This window comes from Ammospiza nelsoni, chromosome 30, assembly GCF_027579445.1.
Source record: "Ammospiza nelsoni isolate bAmmNel1 chromosome 30, bAmmNel1.pri, whole genome shotgun sequence".
Classification (NCBI taxonomy): domain Eukaryota; kingdom Metazoa; phylum Chordata; class Aves; order Passeriformes; family Passerellidae; genus Ammospiza; species Ammospiza nelsoni.
The window spans coordinates 2,073,383-2,097,575 of record NC_080662.1 but is presented as its reverse complement, the minus strand read 5'-3'; the positions used below and the strand labels follow the sequence as shown (position 1 = coordinate 2,097,575).

General features: G+C 47.1%; 1 protein-coding gene across 2 annotated transcripts in view; it reads right to left on the bottom strand.

Moving 5' to 3' along the window:
• Window positions 1–6,759: 6,759 nt before the first annotated feature.
• The window catches only part of ZMAT4 (zinc finger matrin-type 4), a 51,180-nt gene continuing 33,746 nt past the window's right edge, over window positions 6,760–24,193 (bottom strand). Inside the window, exons 5-7 of one of the 2 annotated variants that reach the window (XM_059490882.1) lie at window positions 17,880–18,107; window positions 13,107–13,203; window positions 6,760–7,207 (exon numbers count right to left, since the gene is read on the bottom strand). In XM_059490882.1, coding sequence (XP_059346865.1) covers window positions 7,192–7,207; window positions 13,107–13,203; window positions 17,880–18,107 — 341 coding nt within the window. In that variant the 3' untranslated portion in view covers window positions 6,760–7,191. The remainder of the gene's footprint in view (window positions 7,208–13,106; window positions 13,204–17,879; window positions 18,108–24,193) is intronic. The other variant, XM_059490883.1, reaches the window with a different exon arrangement.

Here is a 24,193-nt window from a genome sequence, read left to right as displayed (position 1 = left end):
TGAACTAAATATCTGCATTAGAAAGTGACTCATGGTGGGAGCAACCGAGACAGCACTCCCTGGTTTAGAGGTGCATGCTGTGAGCTGGATTCTGGCCAGACCTTTCCAAATTTAAACTGCAATTTGAACTGCAGGAGCAGCCAAAGGCATTGCCTGAGCAGCCTGTGCCATTTCTGAGAGAAGAGTCCACATGGCTCCTGTTCCATGCACAGCCCTGCCCCTGGCCACCCCAGCCAAGGGACCCAGTGGCACAAACCTCTCCATCCCTGTGCTCCCAAACACAAAGGCAGCATCCTCACAGCACCCACCCAAGGGTCCCTCGACATTGCAGCACCACGTTTTTGGCACTGGCAAAGATGCTTTTCTGTTATTTAATCCTGTGCACCTGCTGGGTTCCACATTCCCCAGCACAGATAACAACTTCCTCGTGAGGAGAAGCTGTTGAACTGGCAGCAGTGGGTGAGCTGAGGTTGTCAGTCTGCTCAGAGCAGCGCTGCCCTCAATAAATGTGTGTGTGCAGCACTGCAGCTCTTCCTCCAGCTCATTTCATGGAGTGCAATGCTTTTTCCTCAGGGCTTTTTCTTGGCATTTTCTATTTCCATAGCTCTCCTTTATCACTGTTTGAGCCATGCCATGAGCTCTCCCTCATCCCAGCCCTCCTGTGCATGCTCTGAGGAGCAGCAGCCCTGCTCCATCTGCCTCCTGTGCCACCAGCACCACCACAGCCCCGTCTGGCGTTTTGTGGAGATACAGCCAAAAACTCCACAACTTTTGTGAAAGTTGTAAAGCTGGGATGTTTATTACAGTGCTGGATGCACATGGGAATCGTTCCCCTCAAAATGACATGAGTAACTCTGGGAACTTCAGGTCCCTTTTTATCCCCCTCTCAGATACATATGCATACAATTTCACAATAGGTTCATACATATTCATTTATATGAATTTCGCATGACATTTGCTGCTAGTTCTTCTTTATCAGAAAGAATTCTTAGGTCAGGTTGAGCTGCTCTCACAGCAGTCTCTCTGTCTCTCTCTATCACCTCTGTCTCCCTCCCTTATCTTCGTCCTTCAGTGAAGCAACTTCACTGAGCCTGGGTTCTGCAGTCAGGCTAAATAGCTATGGTTTCTAACCACAGACTCAACTCAAAAATGTACATTTCACCTAAATCAAAATGGATTTCTACCCTGGAAAATTTCCACTTTGCCTCACTGCACTGGGATGGATGGGGAAGCCAACACTGTGGAGCTGTGGAAGGCTGGAACCTGGAGAGCACTGCCATAATGTTAATTATTCTTCTGGGTCAGCTGCAAAAAATGGCTCCCAGAGCGGGGCCACCTTTTGTCATTTTACAAAAGTCAAAGGCACTGAACAAGACTGTTGTATTTAGCTTGGAGCTGTCACAACAGGCACAAAATCCTGTCCCAGTCTCTTGTTAAATGATCCTTGTTCTAAGGGGAAAAAAGAAGCTTAATGAATGCATCTATATGAGCCATTAAGAGCAAAATAAAGGCAGAGATAAAGGAAGATAGAGACAAAGAATGGACGATCCTCAGACATGTTTTCTGCCAAAGTCATTCTCTACATAATAGATGCAGTTCCTTTCTCTCCTCAGATGAGAAGATGGGCTTGACACCATCTCATCAACAGCAGCTGTAATACCAGCTCTTTGCTATTAATATGCAAATTGAAATGCACACACTGATTAAAAACGTGTTAGACAAAGGCTTTTGTCAGAGACCTGCGAGTGGGTGCCAGGGTTCAATGAGGGAGCAGTGCCCCACTACTGAATTTCTCCTGCAGGAACTTCAGCAGGAGCACACCACAGGGTTAATGGACATTTGTTTCTCTCTGGAGCTCTCATTTAACCCCCAAAGTGGGTCCTGCTTGTCCCCAGCCCCACTCCAGCCCTGGGCACTCCCCACAGCCTCTTGCAGGTCCCTGACCTCGGGCAGGTGCAGCCCAGAGGAAGAACCAGACTTCCACATACTTCATTTGAAGCTTATGGAAGGTGGTTTTTAAAGGTCAGGACTTGCTAATTAAGTTGATGCAATAGGAACTTCACAAAGGAAGCACCACTTAGGTAGCAGGAGCATTCCTCTGCCATGATTAATCTCTGTATGGAGCTGCTGCCTCAGGGCTGCCTCAGGTTACACCCTGTTGCCATAGAGCTCCATTGCCACCACATAAGGAGCCAGATAAAACCACATATTATTTGTTTTGGGCTGTGACTGAGCACAAAACACCACTGGAAGTCAGTGTCCTGGCCCTGAAACACAACCTGACTCACAGCAGACTCTGGAGAGCTGCCTCAGTATGGCCACATTAATGAAACACTTCTGAAACATCACATTTCCTTGCAGCTGTCTCCCAGTGCCACCTGCATTCCAGTTAGCACTGACTGCAAAGTGAGTCTGGGGAGACACCAAACCACACTGAAGATCTATTATTGAGATTTACTTTCTTTACAGACTATCTTGCACAGAATTTTAAACCAGTGAAACATTTGGCCAGAACAGACAAAAATCAAATTGTTACCAACAGATATAGAAAAATGCTGAGTGTGTTTTTTATGTTTTTTTTTCTTAACGAAGAAAATATACTCAAATGTTTTCACCCTTCAGTTTAAAGGAACCTAGGGGGATGCAGTGGTTGCAGTGAACCATTTTCAAAGCTTTCTAACACATCCTCTCACACATTTCAGCCTGGGGCCATTGGACCAGGCTTGACATCAGAGATCTGGCCTCACATCTACAAGGATCATTGACTTACCAGCAGGAGATTTGTCTTTTTGTGTCTTGCTTTGAAAGCCTAATGAACTTAGGGAAAGCCAACAACAGATTAAAAGGATTTAGGGACCGAAGACCTGGACAATATGGGCAACAAATGGAAATATTGTGCTGCCCTGTCCCTCCAGGGGTGTGATGGGACAGCTCACCTGCCTCCCACTCACCTGGGCCAGGTGCTGTGGGGTGGGAATCCCATCAGCAGAGCTGAGCCTGCTCTGCAGTGCCACGAGACACCAGAGTGACACCAGAGTGACCCCAGAGTGACACCTGAACACCCCATGGAGAACAGCCAGCCTAGCAGAGCCTGAGTCCAACCCAGCTCACTGCAGAGCTCTCTCCATGCCTGCCTGGGGAAAGAAATTGTGTTTGTGCTGTAATTAATTTGCTGCAATTAGCTGGTAGTGATTACTAGAGCACACAGATTTTTGGACTTGTCTCCTGACAAAAACGCCTCTGCAGCACCCTGGATGCTGCTTGGGGGAGGGCTCCTTTGGGGAAAGGAGGCTTGGAAAAGTCAGGCTTGAACCCACATGACTGATGTGCCCTATTTCTGTAAATCATTCTCTCTGTAAAGAGGCAGTTTAGCTTCAGGAACACTGGCAGCTCGTGTTATTACCCAAAACACAATAAATGAAACCACCCCACAGCTATGAAACCCAAGGAGATGTTTACTCATCTGTGAAAAACCCATTCTCCTCCACACATGAAAGGCATCGATGCAAGAGCACAAATTAATCACACGGAGCTTCTGCAGTGCCTCTGAGTGTCCCCAAAGAGGGGAGGAGGTGATGCTGCAGTGCACCCAGGCTGTCCCTCCACAGCTCTGGAGGCTCAGGGACAGCCCAGGGACTCAACGGGAAAAAACAGCAGGAAAATGGGAAAAACCGGGGGAAAATCAGCAAAAATTGGGGAGGAATTGCTGGAAAATGGGAATAAAGTGGGGGAAAAATTTGGGAGAAAAAGTGAAAAATTTGAATAAAATAAGAAGAAAATTGGAATAAAATTGGGAGGAAAACGGGAATAAAAATTGGGGGGAAACTGGGAAAAAAACAGGAAAAAAATGGGGAAAATGGGAATAAAATGGGAGAAAAAGGGGTAAAATTCCCTTATATGGACTTTGCCCCACCCACATCCCCTTATTTGGGTTTTAGCCCCTCCCACATTTCCTTATTTGGGTTTAGCTCATCCCACATTTCCTTATTTGGCTTTAGCCCTGCCCACATTCCCTTATTTGATTTTAGCCGCACCCTCATTCCCTTATTTGGGTTTAGTCCCTCCCATATTTCCTTATTTGTATTTAGCCCCTCCCACATTACCTTATTTGAGTTTAGCCCTGCCCACATTTCCTTATTTGTGTTTAAGCCACTCCTACATTCCCTTATTTGGGTTTAGCCCTGCCCACATCCCCTTATTTGGGTTTTAGCCCTGCCCACATTTCCTTATTTGGTTTTAGCCCCTCCCACATTACCTTATTTGGGTTTAGCCCCTCCCAAATCCCCTTATTTGGGTTTAAGCCACTCCTACATTCCCTTATTTGGGTTTAGCCCCTCCCAAATCCCCTTATTTGGGTTTTAGCCCTGCCCACATTTCCTTATTTGTGTCTAAGCCACTCCTACATTCCCTTATTTGGGTTTAGTCACACCCACAGCCACAGCCCCTTATTTGTGTTTAGCCCTGCCCACATTCCCTTATTTGGGTTTAGCCCCTCCCACATTTCCTTATTTGGGTTTAGCCCCTCCCACATCCCCTTATTTGGGTTTAAGCCACTCCTACATTCCCTTATTTGGGTTTAGCCCCTCCCAAATCCCCTTATTTGGGTTTTAGCCCTGCCCACATTTCCTTATTTGTGTCTAAGCCACTCCTACATTCCCTTATTTGGGTTTAGTCACACCCACAGCCCCTTATTTGGGTTTAGCCCTGCCCACATTCCCTTATTTGGGTTTAGCCCCTCCCACATTACCTTATTTGGGTTTAGCCCCTCCCACATCCCCTTATTTGGGTTTAAGCCACTCCTACATTCCCTTATTTGGGTTTAGCCCCTCCCAAATCCCCTTATTTGGGTTTTAGCCCTGCCCACATTTCCTTATTTGTGTCTAAGCCACTCCTACATTCCCTTATTTGGGTTTAGTCACACCCACAGCCCCTTATTTGGGTTTAGCCCTGCCCACATTCCCTTATTTGGATTTAGTCCTGCCCACATTCCCTTATTTGGGTTTAGCCCTTCCCACATTTCCTTATTTGGTTTTAGCCCCTCCCATATTTCCTTATTTGAGTTTAGCCCTGCCCACATTTCCTTATTTGGTTTTAGCCCCTCCCACATTCCCTTATTTGGGTTTAGCCCCTCCCACATTCCCTTATTTGGATTTAGCCCATCCCACATTCCCTTACTTGGGTTTAGCCCCTCCCACATTCCCTTATTTGGGTTTAGCCCGGCCCACATTTCCTTATTTGGTTTTAGCCCCACCCACATTCCCTTAATTGGGTTTAGTCCCTCCCATATTTCCTTATTTGGATTTAGCCCTTCCCACATTCCCTTACTTGGGTTTAGCTCCTCCCACATTACCTTATTTGGGTTTAGCCCCTCCCACATCCCCTTATTTGGGTTTAAGCCACTCCTACATTCCCTTATTTGGGTTTAGTCACACCCACAGCCCCTTATTTGGGTTTAGCCCTGCCCACATTCCCTTATTTGTATTTAGCCCCTCCCACATTACCTTATTTGGGTTTAGCCCCTCCCACATCCCCTTATTTGGGTTTCAGCCACTCCTACATTCCCTTATTTGGGTTTAGCCCCTCCCAAATCCCCTTATTTGGGTTTTAGCCTTGCCCACATTTCCTTATTTGTGTCTTAGCCACTCCTACATTCCCTTATTTGGGTTTAGTCACACCCACAGCCCCTTATTTGTGTTTAGCCCTGCCCACATTCCCTTATTTGGGTTTAGCCCCTCCCACAATTCCTTATTTGGGTTTAGCCCCTCCCACATCCCCTTATTTGGGTTTAAGCCACTCCTACATTCCCTTATTTGGGTTTAGCCCCTCCCAAATCCCCTTATTTGGGTTTTAGCCCTGCCCACATTTCCTTATTTGTGTCTAAGCCACTCCTACATTCCCTTATTTGGGTTTAGTCACACCCACAGCCCCTTATTTGAGTTTAGCCCTGCCCACATTCCCTTATTTGGATTTAGTCCTGCCCACATTACCTTATTTGGGTTTAGCCCTGCCCACATTTCCTTATTTGGGTTTAGCCCTGCCCACATTTCCTTATTTGGGTTTAGCCCTGCCCACATTCCCCTATTTGGGTTTTAGCCCTGCCCACATTCCCTTATTTGGGTTTAGCCCCTCAGGGACAGCCCAGGGCTCAGGGACAGGCCAGAAGCAGCTCAGGGACAGCCCAGGGCTCAGACACAGCCCAGGTAGGGCTCAGATGCAGCCCAGGGCTGGGGCTCCTGGCCAGCAGAGCTGTGGGCACTGCCCAGGGCCTCAGGGACAGCTCAGGGCTGGGGCTCCTGGCCAGCAGAGCTGCGGCAGCCCCAGGTGCAGAGCCCTGCAGGGCTCTCCTCACACTCAGCTCCTTCTCTGTTCAGGTGCCCAAAGCAGGACGAGCTGCTGCAGGGCAGAGCTGGGTCAGTGCAGGGCCAACCCCTGTCCCTGCAGGTGCACAGGGCATCAGCCTTACCTGAGAGGGCCTGGCCAGCCCAGCCTGTGCCAAGGCTCTGGTGGGCACCTGCAGCTCGCCGGTGGGCACGGCAGCGTTCGGCCTCGCAGCAACGTCAGTAAAGCAAACAGCTTCTGCTGAGCCTGCAGGAATCCTACCAGCAGGAAAAAGAATTCACACTTTCTTTTCAGTGTTCTTTACTCACGGAACCCATTTGTTTCTTTAGAGACAAAGAGGGAAGGAAGGAACTCATCCATTACACAATCCCCACGATTCACTGCTGCTGCTCTGTGTGTGTTGACACAAACAATGCTGGAGAAGGTGAAGAAAGTGTGTTTATTTCTGATTGAAGACTGATTACATCACTATCATGGATAATGTAGTAGAATAATCTTATACTCTTGGGAGAAATCTAGGAATAAATATGAAAAAGTAAAATAGTTTGTTTCCACTGTCCCTGAAGATGACTGATGAGTAAGTGCTGTATTTACAGGATAGTTATCATACTCTAGACTCTGTGCTGAATAAATATTGTCTTGAAAGGGTAAAAAAATCCATCGAAATATTTTAACTCACCACAAAATTAAAAAAAAAAGAAAATCCATGTACTTGTCCAAAGCAAAGGTTAGTTACATGTTAATTATTGAATCCACATAGGATCACTGTCCAAGAAAGCTTCCTCTCCTGCTGGCCTGCTCCCCTCCACAGAAGCAGCATTAGTGCTTGTCCTCTTCTCCACTGATGAGCCACTATTGGTTCTTCAGACTGCAAGAGAGAAAAGAAGCCCAAGTCACGCTCCATCCTGGTGTGTTTTATGAAAGAAAACCACCACAGCAAATTGGAAAAAGTCTCCTTTCTTTAGGTCTTAAATTTGAACTTAAGAGCCTCACAAATCCTGCCCAATTCGCCTCCTCAGCTGATGAGGAATTCCTCACTGGAACTGGCATTGGCAAGCTCAGGTTTGTGCTTTGAGCAATTAACCCAGTGTTTGGGTTTTACATTAAAATGATTAATCTGTACACCCCACACCACAACACAGAGCTGTACAGGCTGTTCTGGGGCTTTCAAATTATGATCAAAACAGAAGATATCAGAGATATCTTCATTTTCACTTACATTAAAAGGGAAGGGAGACAAGTCAGATCTATAATGAGGGGAAGTATTACATTCCCTTTCTTCACAGGCAGTGTAATTATTCAGCTGCTCCCTGGAAGTGAAACTATGACAAATTAAAATGCCTATCAATTCCATCTACCTTTTGTAATTATTCATCTTCTGGAGCTGTTACTGTTCTAAAGGCTCCTTTACCATAACCCACTATACACTGCAAAAAGCACATGGAAATGTTACCATTTCCAAGTGTTACTGGTGCTGTACAACAAAATCATTTGGCTTGGGTGTGAAGTGCACAATACAACCAATTTTAATTTCCAGAAATTTACCGGCAATCTTCTGTCAGAGAACACCTTCATCCTGAGTGAGGATGTCTCAGGTTTCTGTGGTTGAGATGACCCCTGAGGTATTAAAAGTCTTTTTTCCCAGCCTTGTGACTGAAGAAGAAGCCAAGAATCATTGGTTTTGCTTCTCAAGGTTGTTTATTTTCTATTATCTATTCCATTCTTTCCCTGACCTGCTGAGATCTGTCCAGCAGGTTGGTTTGAGGCACAGTCCCTGCCCTTGGGGTGGTGTTGGCTTTTTATACTAAAAACTACCTGTACTTTATTTTTTACAATAATTTTCCAATACCTATCACCTATGTTAGACAGTCTGTCTCTACTCTAAACCAATCCAGAAGTGTCACCATCACAGCAGAAGATGGAGGAGAAGAAGAAGGAGGAGAAGGAGAAGGAGGAGGAGGAGGAAGAGGAGGAGGACAGGACATGCCCAGATTCCTCCATCTTGCCTCTTGAACCTCCATTCTAAATCCCCAAAATTCTACTTTTTCACCCTGTGACAAATTCACTCTCATTCCACTCAAACTTTTGTGGCTTGTAAATCTTCACACAAAGTTAGTAATCGTTTCCATGGGCTAAAATGGAAGGCACAGCTGTTTCTGACTCTGTGCCAGGGTCTCTGAGCCCCTTGACAGGGTCTTGAGTCCTCCAAAGGAATGTCCTGGGTTCCATCAAGGATGTGCATGAGGAGCCCAACCTGCTGGCAGCAGGGACAGGGCTGGAAGCATCCAGGAGAAACAGAAACACCATTTGGCACTAAATCTGACCCAGGTGGAGCTGGGCCAGGCAGCCCCAGGGCTCCCCACGTGTTGGCTGTGCCAGACACACAGACCCTGGGACAAGCTTCAGCCACAACAGGCTGTCAGTGTTTGTTCACACCTTCTTAAATAGATGGGGAAAGTGATGTAAATGCAACCATGGGAAAGGGTGACATTTCTCCAGGCATGATATTAACAATATTTTGATCAGCTCATGCCTGAATAGCCAAGCAGCTTATGTTGATAAATACCCTGTTCCAATGAGACATCTGTGTTCTCAGCCTGAAAATAAAAAAAGGAAAGAAAAGAGGAAAGAGCTTGTCCAGGCCTAAGCCTGCTGCCTCTGCTCTTCAGCAGGACATCAACCATCTGGGTTTCCCTAAAGTCAAGGTGAGAGTTGTGCAGGAAAGGCTGCAGAGCCACCTCCCCTACTGGACATGACCACTCTTAACCCCTCAGAGTTAATTTTGACCATTGAATTGGTTTTACACCAATGGTGGCTGCAGGACTGGGTCCTCTCTCTGCAAAAATCCTGAAATTAACCAGCAAGCCTAAGCCTGAAAGGGAAACCCTTCCATGTATTAGCATCTATGAAAGTGCAAATGAGTGATTATAAAAGCCTGGAATACATTTGTGAGCTCTAGATGTGGCAGAGAGGTCTGGCTGATCAAAGAGACAAAAATGAAGGCGAGAAGACAAAGTTCTTCTTTATGGAAGTGGGAATGGTTATCCCCACACAGGCAGACTGTTAATTACCAGGGCTGGATCTCAGCCCTCCGTGGCTGCCAGCCCAAGCAGAGGAGCTCAGAGCTCAGCTCTCATTCTGGCACCTGGAATGAGAGTGACAAACCCACAGCTGGCCCAGGGCTGACATCCACCCCAAACCTGAATCTGGGCTCTCTGCCCTGCCAAAAGCACCTCTGCTCCTTGCACCCATGTCACAAACATCTTTTATGGAAAATCCTTTCCTTAGGATTTTTCCTCCTGAGAAGCTGGGAGACCTCAGGAACAAAATGTAAACAATGGTTATCTGCTGCTGTGGAATGCATCAGGTGCATCTGGGATTGGTCTCATGGGGTTGTTTCTAATTAATGGCCAATCACAGTCAGCTGGCTCAGACTCTCTGTCCGAGCCACAAACCTTTGTTATCATTCTTTCCTCTTCTATTCTTAGCCAGCCTTCTGATTAAATCCTGTCTTCTATCCTTTTAGTATAGTTTTAATGTAATATATATCATAAAATAAAAAATCAAGCCTTCTGAAACATGGAGTCAGATCCTCATCTCGTCCCTCATCCTCAGACCCCTGTGAACACCATCACACCCCAACACTTGCTCAGTGCCAGCAGCATCACCCACGGCAGCCTGAGCTGAGCCCTGCACTCCCCACACATCCAGTGGGGCATTTAACCTTAATTTTCAAATTAAGCTCAAGTACCTGGAGAAAAAACCAGGAGCTGGCAGATAGATCTGCTTTGTGCATGCACAGCTGGAGGGACAAGGGCCAGCTCAGTATTAGCTCCCTCTTCCTGCATCTTTTATTCAGCACCAAAATACCAGCCAAGAAACTTCCAGCTTCCTTCCTAAGCCGTATTCCTCCCTCTTTTGGTCAAACAAATGCAGTCAGAAGCACTTGGGGCAGCACCTGAAGTTCCTATGAATGGTTAATTTCTCCTGGTCAGACCACTCAAAGAAGAGCAGCTCAGCTGCTGGGTACAAACCTCAAATTATGTGCTGCCCATGGACCCCCAACCTTCAAATTGTGCTGCCCATGGAGCCCCAGGACCCCCAGCCCTCAATTTGTGCTGCCCATGGAGCCCCAGCCCTCAAACTGTGCTGCCTATGGACCCCCAGCCCTCAAACTGTGCTGCCTATGGACCCCCAGCCCTCAAATTGTGCTGCCCATGGACCCCCAGCCCTCAAACTGTGCTGCCCTTGGAGCCCCAGGACCCCCAGCCCTCCATGGGGCAGTGCCAGGCTCCTGGCTAACACAGCTGCCAAGCTCCTGGTGAGTGTGGTGGGTCATTTAAGGCAGCTCTAACTGGGGCTCTCAGCTCTGCAGAGCTCTCAGGAGCAGTAATAAATAACCACAATGCAGCTCATGCCTCATAAAAGTTCTGAGCTCCTGAAGCGGCTTTCCAGGAAACTCATCTGCCTGGTATTTTTTGGGTGGTGTCAGCTTCCAGCCTGCAATCACTGCTCCCTGTTTTGCCCTTTGTCCCAGAGCAAAATCCCTGTGTCCCTCCAGCCCAGCCCTTCACTAACTGCCCCTTTCTTCAGGTTTGTTTAGTTTTTAACTGTACGAAGTAGGACAGCTACATAAAATGTTTTGTTGCCTTGGCAACTGCAGTCCAGTGGCTTCAGCCTGAGTTAGGAGGCAGAGGACAGCCTTGACATTAGGCAGCAATAATGAGAACAGCAGAAACCAGGGGGAACACTGGCTGAGGAGTGAGCAGGGGATGATCCTCACTGTGCACAGAGCACAGTGGGATCCACAGCGCTGCCATGGGACACCACAGCTCTGGGAGCTCAGCAAAGGACCAGCTCTGCATTCCCAAAGTCCCTTTCTTTGTATGGAAGAGGCAATTGCGTGGAAAAGCTAGTGAGACATAGATACAGCCCAGAATCTGTTTGTGCTGCCCAGCACATTCCTTTGCTGAACCAGGCATCCTTCTGGTGTGGGGATTGGTGACACATCTTCCTGCACATCTCTGTGTCCCATCCATGAGGCTGCCCTGGTTTGAGATAAACTTCTTTATCTGGAACTGGCTGAGCCCAAGGCACGTGTGTCATCTGTCACTCCTACCACAGTCAAAGCACAAATAACTTCCCCAGGTTTTCATTCACAGCACTAGAAATTAAGATTTCCTAACCTCTGCTTATTGCAGGAGACTGCACAACAGAGTAGAGGGTGTGGGGGTAACCCAGAGGACCCTTCTGGTGTGGGGAATTGAACACATCTTCCTGCACATCTCTGTCTCCCCTCCTGGTTTGAGATAAACTTCTTTATGCTTCACAATAACACCAACAGCAAGCACAGCAATAATCACACTGACTCGGAAGGATTGGAAAGGATAAATGACAGCTCTGGGCCAGGGCAGCACAGCACAGATGCTGCCATTCCAAGTTTCCAAGAGGAAGAGCTCTGTTTTCCAGCAGTGGGAATTTCTTGCACTGGGACCCTGTCCCTGCTGTTCCTACATGATCTGGCTGGGCAGGGATCCCCCAGCTGTGATGAAGAGGAGGAGATGGAGGCAGCCAAGGTCTCAGGTTGTTCATGGAACAGCCCAAAACCACACCTGGCTCACTCACCTGGCCCAGCCCTTGCTCCACGACACACCTGCACTGCCAGGTGTGCTGCACCACTGCATTTGGAAGGCATTCAAATAAATAAATAAATAGAATAAAGCTAAGGTGAATAATACCAGGAACCTGAGAAGGTCTGACATCAGCTGGCGAAGGGTTGGCTTTATTCTTTGCTGGCTTAAGCAAAATGAGCCATTAGCAGTCATTGCTACTTCTGCTCATCCTGCTCACTTTTCAGAGTACCCTCAAAGCTACCTGAAGCACTTCAGGTATATCCCTTTATATTCCTCTCCTAATCTGGGCAGTTCCAAGTGATTCAGCTTCAAATGGCTCCCAAAGCTCACATATAAGTGCATTAAGAGCAATTAGTTCATTAATCTAGTCTCTGGTATCATGTTTCTCCATCACTTCATTTTAATAATTTGTGGTAATTGACAGAGCAGACTCCCCCCAGTTCTCATAGCTGGGTAATGCATAATTAGTCTAAATCACAGCAAAAAAAGAAAAACTGTTTCACTGGGAAACACCTAATCCCCTTAGGCTCATGGTGTGTCTTCTGAGGTTCCACACATGAAAGAAGCTGCAGACTCAGTGTCATTATCCACAAGTCAGTGGGACTCCAGCAAGCCCATGTGGGTTCATGGAACCCATTCAATTATTGCAATAATTACCAATATTGCTGGACAGGACCTGCCTGAGCTTGTCTGGCCCTTGGTGCTGAAGCAAACAGTGGCAATTGTGGTGTTTCACCCCACAGACACTTTTGGCTGGCTGGGTGTGTGGTGTTTCACCCTATAGACACTCGATGCCCTTCTGGAATTCCAGGACTGACAGACAGTGCTGGGAGGGGAAAGGAGAGGTGACTGACACACCTGGGAGGGACCCAAGGTTCTGTGGTAAACCCTGAAATCGCAACACAACAGCCCTGCCTTCCTCCACCTGGTACCTGTGTTCACTGTGGTGGATAAATCAGAGTGGATCCCTCCTCCTTCCTCTGGTACCTGTGTTAGCACAGCCCCCAGTGCTCCTCTGCTGGGGGAGGCTGGAGGGCAAAGCACTGTCCCAGAGCATTCCAGCATGACAGACAGACAGACAGACAGACAGACAGACTGCAGCCCCCTGGGAGAGAGAGGCACAGGGACACTCACTTGGTCTGGTGTTTGGAGCCCTTCAGGTGTGCATGGTACTGCTCTATGGAGTTCAGGGTGACGTTGCAGATGTTGCAGGTGTAGCTGCGCTTCAGGCCTGTGAAGAAAACCAAAAATTAGTTAATTGTTAATTAATTAAGGCTTGGCTCCAGCTGTGCCACATGGTGAGGCCCAGGGGAGCACCAGAGGGAAACACTCTGGGTTACAGACTGCTCAAAATGGCAGCTAGGAATAACAAGTAAGTGAAAATGACTGAAGAAAGGGAGAGAAATAGGGAGAAAAAAGCAGTAACCTGTGCTCCAAGCAAACTTCTAGTTAATTAGAAGGTACTTGGAGCCCACATTTCATTTCCATTTTCACAGACATTTCTCTTTACAGTGACCCCTCTGTTGATTTTTCCAGGCCAGGCTATCCAAACATTAGAGAAACCTAAAGGATATTTTTTGAAGCGAGCAGAAAAAAGCCAGGTTCAAAGGCTCATCCCTCCTGAGAGTGTGCTGAATCTCTCCTGTGCCCTCCTCAGGGCACCATCACTGTGCTCACACTTACAAAGCACTCCAGGCACCATTTATCCCTCTGCTTTTTGGTAGTGATCATAATTCAGAGCAATTCCCTGTTAGCACATTCAGCAGCCACATCACTTAGGAGCTCTCTTCTCCCCAGAGGGATCCACTCTGATTTATCCACCACGGTGAACCAGCCAAGCACAGATTCTGCTCTCCCAGAGCCTCTGGCTGAAGGTCAAGGCTGGCAGCCCCAAAAAGCCAAAGCAGGAGCTCTCTCACCTGCTGGGTTCTCTCCTGGCTGCAGAACAAGGGCTCTGCTTGAAAACACTGGAGGATCCTAGCAGGGATTGCTGTGCTCCTCAGCAACACTCCTAATGTTTCTTGTAATAGTCTCTTCTGGCTTTCTACAGTATTATTTCTTTGCCAAAAATTGTTAGAACGACTCACTCAGAACAAATAAAGCGTGGCATTGTCAAATTCCATCAGTCCATGCTCACCATAATTAACTGCACAGGTAATAAACACACTGACTCCTCCCCAGCTGGACCTGCCTTTTTTGGATCTCAAAAGATCCCTTGTCTTGTTCTGCACTCTAGGCACAGCTACACCAACAGCCCCACTTTTCTCATAATATCTCCCACCCAGGAATTTGGCACAACATATGAAAATCATCTTTAAATAATATTCCAAAATCATTCAGATGAGTGCTTGAAAACAACAAGCCAGCAACTGCAGAGGTATTTAAGTAGTTTCTGTATTTCTGTGTCACGACGTGGCACAGAACAAAAAAAATCGATTTGCAAATGTGCATATGGATTTTCTCCTCACTGAATTTATTCTTGATGAAGAAGTGATGATTTTACAGTCACGCCCTTTGTCCTGTTGGCAGCTCCTGTTTTCCTTTATTCAACCAACAGGCATCAGGAGCCACATGAATCTCCCAGAATGCAGGAGAAGGAATGGGAAGGCAGGAATGGGAAGGGCAGGAATGGTGTCAGCACATTGCAGCAGCCTCAGAACTTGGAGCCCACCAGGATCTCCACATCAAGAGTGGGACTGGAGAACTAAGAAACAGGTAATTCTTTAATTTAAGGTAATAAGGTTCTGCTGCTCAGCCAATTTAGCAGCACGTTAAGAGCAGCCTCAGTGAATGTTAATTACTGGTGTAGGTGGAAACGCCTTCAGCAAAGCAGCTCCTAAGTGGGGATGATGATTTTCTTCCTCAACATGTCAAGGCTACTCACAGAGATGAACCAGGGGGAACCCTGCTCCCCCTCCCTGTGGAATCAATGCTGTTCCCTGCTCTTCCCACAGGCTGGAAGATGCAGCCCCAAACTGGGCAGATCCCATGAACTGGGATGGAGACGGAGGAGGAAACCAGCCTGAAATGAACAGCAGGATGAGACCACAGGCAACAATCACTTCCAGGATATAAAAATTACCACAATTTGAGCTCACTGGAGCTCATCAAAGCTGCTACTTGGCTGAAAGTGGTTTTATAAACTCCCCAAGCAGTGCTGTGGGGCTGAGCTCAGCCCTGCAGGCCGTGAGGTGTCCCAGCCTGACCAGTCCATACTGGGAGCTCTGGACTCTGCCTGTGCTCAAATCCCCTCCTGCATCCTCCAGACACACCAGCACTGCCTCCCCTGCAGCGTGACATGCATTCGTGTAAAATTGAATGTCCTCCTATCCCCATTAAATAAAATATTAACAAGTCGAGTTATTAACGTCGTCCTGCATGAAATGAATTAAAACCCATTCCAGGGGAGTTCTTGTTAAGCTGCTTCTTACTAACCACAAGTGACAGCACAGAATGAGAGGTATTTATAAGGCATACAAAGAAATTATGAGCTGGGATGAAAAAGGCAACACAGCTCATTGCCTGATGCTGGTGCATCTGCAGCACCACCAATTTACCTGAGAACACAAAGGCTCCAAGTGACATCATCTCTGTGCCCTTGTCCATCTGTCCTGCAGAGGCTGCTGTGCTTTATTTTAGGGATCCAGAGCACCTGTAGCAGGGCTTTTTAGGGATTCAGATTTATTTTAGGGATTCAGAGCACCTGTTGCAGGGCTTTTTAGGGATTCAGATTTATTTTAGGGATTCAGAGCACCTGTTGCAGGGTTTGGCTGCAGGGTTTTTTAGGGATTCAGATTTATTTTAGGGATTCAGAGCACCTGTTGCAGGTTTTGGATGGCCCCAACACCTTCCAAACCTTATAAACCACCCTCCTAACCTTCCAAGCCAGCTGCCACTGCAGAGCCCACCTGCCTGGGACAGGGAACAGGAGAGCTGGGCCATGGGGGACACCAAACATGAACCACAACTGGTGAGATGTGACTTGATGGAGGAAATTTGACATTCCTCCTGTGCCTGGGACAGGCTGGGGAGGGTGAGAGCTGTCAGATGGAGCCCAGGGCTGCCTCCAGCTGAGCCATGGCCACTTTGAGCTGTGGAATCTGGGGCTTGGTATCCACCAGGTTTTGTCTTCCTATGACAAAAGGTGCAGGGGAGGCAGCTGTGCAGGAAGAAAACTCCCAGTTCCTTCCTCTTTCAGGGGTTCCAGGTCAGCCACACAGCTGGGTGGATCCCAAAGCAGCTGTGCCACAGCTGGAAAGCCCCACAGAACTGCTCTGAGGGTGGGCTGGACCCTGCACTCCATCCAGCCAAGGAGAAGAGATCTGTGTGCCCTGTGCTGCAGCTTTAACTCAACACAGACTGCAGAAACAATGCTCATTTCTCCTTTTTTTTCCCCCCTCTCCTCATTCTTATTTCTGAGAAGAAAACAAGACCTCAAAATTGCAGGATGAGCGCTTGGTGACAAGAATCAATGTTTTTGTTTCCTATAAATATCAATTGTCCAAAAATATATCTCTATTCTTATTTCTCTAAATATACACTCATGTTTATCAATAAATATTTTATTACAGCCATTATCAAAACATCAAAGGCTGCTGAAATGTTGTACTTCAACTGACACTGCCTATTCCAGGCTCACACAATGCATCAAATGTTCATCTCCCACACTAGTCAAAATAGAATTAATATTTAAATTGTGATGGGAGAAGCCACCGGGGATGCAGAGGAAGGAGATGACTTTGCAATCCAGGGAAAACTGAGGCAGCAAAGACAGTGTGGAGCAGGGAGAGTATGGGGATGGTGTCCCCAGCACATGTCCTGCTACCACTGCTGCCCTGCAGGCAGAAATAATGTCACCTGGCAAGGTGAGGCTGGGTAACATGGTGTGGTGGCCACTGCAGAGGCTGCTTTGCACACCTGTCAACATCTGCTCTGATCTTGCAGCTAAATGCAAGGGAGGGAGGGTCTCCAATTTCAACTCTCCCAGGAGCTAAATGAATAAAACACTTCCCAATTGATTTATTTACACCTAATGACATTCCTCAGCCACTCCTGAGCTTGGCACAGCTCAAAGTACTGAGCACTTCCATGTTATTGTCCCAGGTTTTTATTCCCACATATTTCCAGCAGCGGGCGGTGACTCAGCCAACATGAATCATTGATGGCACTGTGAGTCACACTAGGTAGCACAGGAGGATCAAGATAACCATTACAGGGTTTATGGGAGACCAAGAAATGCACAATATACTGTACAGTCATTAGCACCTAAAGAAAAATTATTTCACTGAGCAAGGAGGAAGACCCAGGTGTATCAAACTGTTATTGCAAAGCCTCACTGGCAAACCAAAGCTCTTGCACATGGCTGTGAATCAACCTGGTCCTTTCTCCTCAGCTGCCTGAGTCAGTCCCTGTGTGCACACAGGATTGTGACCCTGTGCCTACAGCCCAGAGCAAGCAGGCACTTGTTGCAGACATCTTTTATGGAAAATCCTTTCCTTAGGATTTTTCCTCCTGAGAAGCTGGGAGGCCTCAGGAACAAAATGTAAACAATGGTTATCTGCTGCTGTGGAATGCAACAGGTGCATCTGGGATTGGCCCATCTTGGATGTTTCTAATTAATGGCCAATCACAGCCCAGCTGGCTCAGACACAGAGCCCAAGCCACAAACCTTTGTTATCATTCTTTTCTATTCTTAGCCAGCCTTCTGATGAAACCTTTTCTTCTATTCTTTTAGTACAGTTTTAATGTAACATAGATCATAAAATAATAAATCAAGCCTTCTGAAACATGGAGTCAGATCCTCGTCTCTTCCCCAATCCAAGAACCCCTGTGAACACCATCACAGGTACTTGTCAAGATTCAATCCTGACTGAATCAAACTGCACCTCTCCATCACCAGCTCCTCACCTCGCAGCTCCCCCAGGTCCAGGGTCTTCCCCAGCTGCTCCAGGAGGTCAGCCCTGGCCGCGTTCTTCTTGTGCTTTTTGCCCTCGTAGTGCTGCTGTGCCATCAGGGGGTTGTTGAACCAGGCTGTGCAGAGCTGGCAGTACCTGTCCGAGTCCCGGCGCTGCGGCGGCGGCGGCACGGCCGCGGTGCTCTCCGTGTGCGCCGGCTTCAGGGGACCCAGAGCAGCCTCTGCAACAGGCAAAGGGGACACATCAGTGTAGCCATGATATTTTCTAAGAAATCCTTTCCTTAGGATTTTTCCTCCTGAGAAGCTGGGAGGCCTCAGGAACAAAATGTAAACAATGGTTATCTGCTGCTGTGGAATGCAACAGGTGCATCTGTGATTGGTCTCATGTGGTTGTTTCTAATTAATGGCCAATCACAGTCAGCTTGCTCAGACTCTCTGTCTGAGACACAAGCTGTTGTTATCATTCTTCATTTTCTATTCTTAGCTAGCCTTCTGATGAAATCCTTTCTTCTTTTAGTATAGATTCAATATAATATATATCATAAAATAATAATTCAAGCCTTCTGAAACATGGAGTCAGATCCTCGTCTCTTCCCTCATCCTAAGACTCCTGTGAACACCATCACAAGTCAGCTCTGCTGGGCTCCTGAGGAGCGCCAGAGCCTGAGGCAGATCCCACAGCAGACACAGGGAATAATCAGCTGCAGTTATAGGGTCCCAGTGGATATTTTGGATGGTGCTGTGTTCCAAATTGCAAGGCAAGATGTATTTATTACCATCTGGATGGCAGTTGTCTTTTGTCAAGTGGGCAGTTTTCCTTATCTCTTCCACAACCAATCCTCCCTCTGGGGAGACATCTGCTGATAAGAGGCCACTGAATGTCACTGCATGGCTGATAAGAACTACAGCATCCCCTTGGGAGATGTGAGCCCAGAGGGAGGAGCCAAGCATTCCTGCCTGGATATAATCTGGAGATTCTGCAACACCAGCCAAGCATTCCTACCCGGATATAATCTGGAGATTCTGGAACACCAGCCAGGCATTCCTACCTGGATATAATCTGGAGATTCTGGAGCACCAGCCAAGCATTCCTACCTGGATATAATCTGGAGATTCTGGAACACCAGCCAAGCATTCCTACCTGGATATAATCTGGAGATTCTGGAACACCAGCCAAGCATTCCTACCTGGATATAATCTGGGGATTCTGGAACACCAGCCAAGCATTCCTACCTGGATATAATCTGGAGATTCTGGAACACCAGCCAAGCATTCCTGCCTGGATATAATCTGGAGATTCTGGAACACCAGCCAAGCATTCCTGCCTGGATATAATCTGGAGATTCTGGAGCACCAACCAAGCATTCCTACCTGGATATAACCTGGAGATTCTGGAGCACCTGCACGGCTTCTCCACTGGATTTCCCAGAGGAACAGCAGCTGCCTCTGCCCCTGGAGCTTCAGAGGAAGACTCCACCCTTCTCCAGAATCCCTGCTCCAGGAGAGCTGCAGCCACAATTCCAATGGGACTGCTGCCAACACCCTGACCCACAGGGTGTCAGGTTGGGTTCTGACTCTGTCAGTGTTGGTTTCGTTTACTGCATTGTTTATTTTATCCTTTTATTCTCTTCCCTATCAAAGAACTGTTATTTCCTGCTCCCATAATTTTTTTTTGCCTGAGAGCCCCTTAATTTAAAATTTATAGCAATTTGGAGGGGGGAGTTCATTTTCTCCATTTCAGGGGAGGCTCCTGCCTTCCTTAGCAGGCACCTGTCTTTCCAGACCAAGACATACTGCTTGGAAAGCTACCACTTCTCATTAAAAAAGCATCATGAAAGGACAGCCCAAGACTGTTCCTCAGCTTTCTGCATTTCACTAACTGGGAAGGAGGATGCTCTCAGTGCAATTACACGTCTTATCACTGTTCTGACTACATTTGCTAAACTTATCCTGCTTCAATTGCTACTCCCAGGAAAAATCATCAGTGGAGAATAAATACACCATGCAGAGCCATCTCCTTCTCAGGATAGAGAGACATATTTATCATTATCTCAGGATTCTTATTTTTCAATTTACTTGGTCTCAGAAAGAATGGGAAAGCCACAGTCATTGCAAACTGTCACAGATGAAAAAAAAAATACTCAACAGTCAGTCCCATCTTTCAAAGACCTTCACATTGTGAATTGTCAGGTACCAGCAACACACAACCTTAATTTAATTTTATTTTCCTTCAGATTCATCAAAAGCCCATCCAGGAACACAAATATGACCCCCAAATCATCCCAAAGAAAAGTGAGTGATTAGTCTTTATATAATGGAATGCACTTTGTTCAACAGAGTTTCCCAACTTTGTACAATACGAGTCACAAACCCATGGAAAAAAAGAGTTTGAAGTAAAATAAAGTTCAGGTAACACTGGGACACAAAAATATACAATGACTAGCACTTAATTATCACACTTCATTCAAAAATTCCCTTTTATGTGGTTTTCCTTTTCCTTTCTTTTCCAGATGAAATGTCTGCTCTTTAAATAATTAACAACCTGCTCTCTCCATGGTACTGGAATAGGCACATTTGGAGGTGTGTGGTGGCTGTCTTTGATCAGGAGATGATCCAGCTGAGCCCTGATGAGCGCACAGGGCAGCAAATGCCAAACCCACCTCAGTGCCTGACACCAGGAACAGCAACTGAGGGATATATTTAGACATATAATTATGCCTGGAGCCCACTGTGATTGACTCCTTGCCTTGAGAAAGTTAATATTGTTATAAATCTTCTGCTGACCTGCTCAGTAAGGGACACCTCCAAGGAAATTCTATCTTACATATAACATTACTTACAACCTTATCAATTTCCAGGGGTTTATAACCTTCTATTGTTTTTGATGATGACTGCCAAAGTATCAGAGTTCCAGCAGTGATGATGGTGCCTCTGAAGAGCTGCTCCAGGCAGGGTCTGGCTGGATTTTGCTCCTAAACAAAAGTCTTTTCTATGGTTCCAGCAGGGAGAGACATGGCCCAGCTCCTCCAAGGTGCATGCAGCAGAACTGGCAGGGTGAGCAAAGAGCAAAGCCAGCGGGCAGCACGGTCATTAGGAAGAAAATTGGGGAATTGCAGTATTTCCTGGTTAAACTGGGGCTACACAGACTTTGCACCTGCTTGACTCATGAGAAGCAAGCACAGCTGGCTTCTTGCAGATGTGTTCCTGATGTTCCTGCAGGAAGGGGTCCATGCCCAGAGCACAGCGATGCCACAGGGACTTGGAACAGCCCTGGTGAGTCCAGGGAGCCAGACTGAGCTGCAGAGAAGTTTGGAGCATTATAAACAACCAGCAATTTCAGCAGCCCAGGAGCTCTGCAGCAGATCTGACTTGCTGTTCCACAAGCCCCAGGCTATAAAGTTAAATCTATCCAATCTTTTGGCCAGCTCTCTCCTTGTTTCTATGCACGCTGCTGCCTGAGGGGGACCAGGCAGGCTGAAGCTCAGGGAGCTGGTGATGTCCACAGGAGTTACAGCTCCTGCTCACTAAGGAAACCTGACAGGAGCATCTCTGCTCCCAGCCTCTGGCTGTGCCTCTGAGCCCCTCTCCATGAGGCTGGTGGTTTGTGCTTCCCCCAAATTCCATGCAGGAGTTTGGCACTGCTGCTGCAGGGGATGGCAGCAGAGCCCCCCATGGCCACCCCAGCCCTCATCCACAGCTGGCTCCCATGGGACCACAGGCTACAGCTCCACAGCAGAGACCCTGCATCACATGGGGGCTGCCATGGGCAAGGATTTCCTCTAAGCACTCACAAAATGCCAAAATATTTTCTTTGAATTCACATTCCTCAGGTCCCACTGACAACCCCTAGCAGTCCTAAGGTGTGCTGAGCCCAGCCTGGCAATTAATGAAAGCATCCCAAGCGTACCAAATTCTCCCAGAGAGAAGCAGATGAAAGTTGACTTCTCCACAAATGTGAATTTATCATTTTGATATGCACTACATAACTGCTGCAGAACAGCAAATGCCATCATTCCCAGAGCAGCGACATGAAAATTAATAATAAACACTCACGAAACGTCAAAAGTTAAAAATGTTTCTCCATCTAAAACACAAACATAAAAGCTGCGAGTTTGACTATTTCAAGTATTTCAAAATGCTAAATAGCTCATGACAGTCTGCCTTACGTTCCCTTTCGCTGTGGGAGGGAAGTGAGAAAGTCTTACTTTGCTGCAAGAGGCAAAATACAAAGTTAGAAACACTTTAGCACTCCGGGAATGAACTAATGTTTGACTTCTTTCTCACATCCAAAGCTTTTTATTCCAAGCTGGATTTAAATGGCACCCAACTTCTTCCATTGGCACACTCCAGAAACTCAGCATGAGGACAAGAAACTAAGTGAGCCACAACAAGGAGGCACTGGGAAACTCAGTTTTTTTCCAGAAGAAATCCCAGAACTCCAGGACTAAAACTCCAGCCACTGCTGGACAGATCCCAGTACCAAAACAAAAAGCCATCTGCTCAATCCCTTTTGATGTCCCAAAATCTTTACCCTCTGTAATTTATGAAAAGTTGCAAAGCTTTGGAATGGAGAAGAGTTCTCTTTTATCTCCACCTCTAACCCTTTTTAATATCTTCCATGTCCATTTCAGTTTTCCTCTCAAAATGGCCTTGATTTAAAGCCTATTGAAAACAATGGAATTCCACTTAAAATGCGTGCCTATGTCTTGATTATCACAGTGTGACTTTCCAAGAGGCAGCTAAAAAGAATAAACAGGGCCACCACCACTTTCCTGGAATGATGCCTGCAGGTCCTCACACTTGGATGATGAAGACAGCAGGTCTTCCCCACAATCCTTTGGTTTATAACTCGTGGTGATGATGGGATGTAAACTGACAGGGGATGCTGGAAATGACTGGAGGAATTCATCTGCAATAGTGCTGACATGAAGCCTCTGAGGGCTGCAGCCTTGTAGAGCAGAGAACAGGAAAGATCACAACTATTTCTCTGTCATGATGAGACATGGTTTTTGTGAGAAACCCAACTGTTGGGCCACTTCTTCTCCTGAAAGCACCAGCAGAGAACAGGACATCTGTGCTCCATCTGGATGGTAACTGTGAAGGAGAACGTGGATCTCCCTAAGGGGTCTAAGAATAGATGTGATTTTCTTTGGGATTGATGAAACAGAAACCCCAGAATATCCAGCAGCAGAATCTCCTCCTCAGGAGCATCCAGCACGCTCAGGGCTGTGCTTGGCTGGCTCTCACGAGCAGTGGAGTCTCTGCTCTGAGAGACTTGATGCTCCCTAGTGCCAGCCACAGAGCACTGGGACAAAAACCCAGTGAAAATTGCTGGGTAGGAAGCCCAGAAAAATGCTGTGTCCAAAGGGCATATTGCTGAGAATTCCTGGAGAGCAAGGAGGTGCTTATTAATGTATTCCTGAGCTCAGCTTCATCTTCCAGATCAAGTGTCTGTAAGAGCTGATGAGTCCTTGAGCTGCTCCTTCCCAGTGGTTAGGGTGGCTGAAGAGCTAATTACCCCAGAGCAGGCAGCATGGCTCACTTAGAGCCTTGTGAGGCTGATCCAGATGATTAAAAAGTGAGACAAAAGCCACAATGCAAGGCTGCAGCTCTTAGCGATGCCTGCCTTGGCCAGGCCCTGCAGCTGAAGGGTGAATCCAAATTGTCAGTGTAACACAGGATCAGCACTGCTGTGAACATCTGCTCACCTGGAGCTCACTGGGGGTACCAGGGCTTGTGGCAGGTCCTGTGGTGCCAGGGGAGGAGCTGCTGGCATCCTGCACTCGAGGGATGGGGATGGGTGGTCACAGGGGTCTTAAAATGAGGGAAGAGACGTAGATCTGACTCCATATTTCAGAAGGCTTGATTTATTATTTTATGATATATATTACATTAAAACTATACTAAAAGAATAGAAGAAAAGGTTTAATCTCAGAAGGCTGGCTAAGAATAGAATGGAAAAGAATGATAACAAAGGCAGCTGTCTCAGACTCTCTGTTTGAGCCAGCTGACTGTGATTGGCCATTAATTAGAAACAACCACATGAGACCAATCCCAGATGCACCTGTTGCATTCCACAGCAGCAGATAATCAATGTTTACATTTTGTTCCTGAGGCCTCCAGCTTTCTCAGGAGGAAAAAATCCTAAGGAAAGGATTTTTCCTTAAAAGATGTCTGCGACACACAAACACCAAGCCTGAGTCTGTGCCAGCTGTGTGCCAGCTGTGTGCCAGCTGCAGGAGCCCCACATGAGCCAGGTGTGGATGACCATGACAGATCAGTGAGAGCCTTCCTCCTGGCTACCATG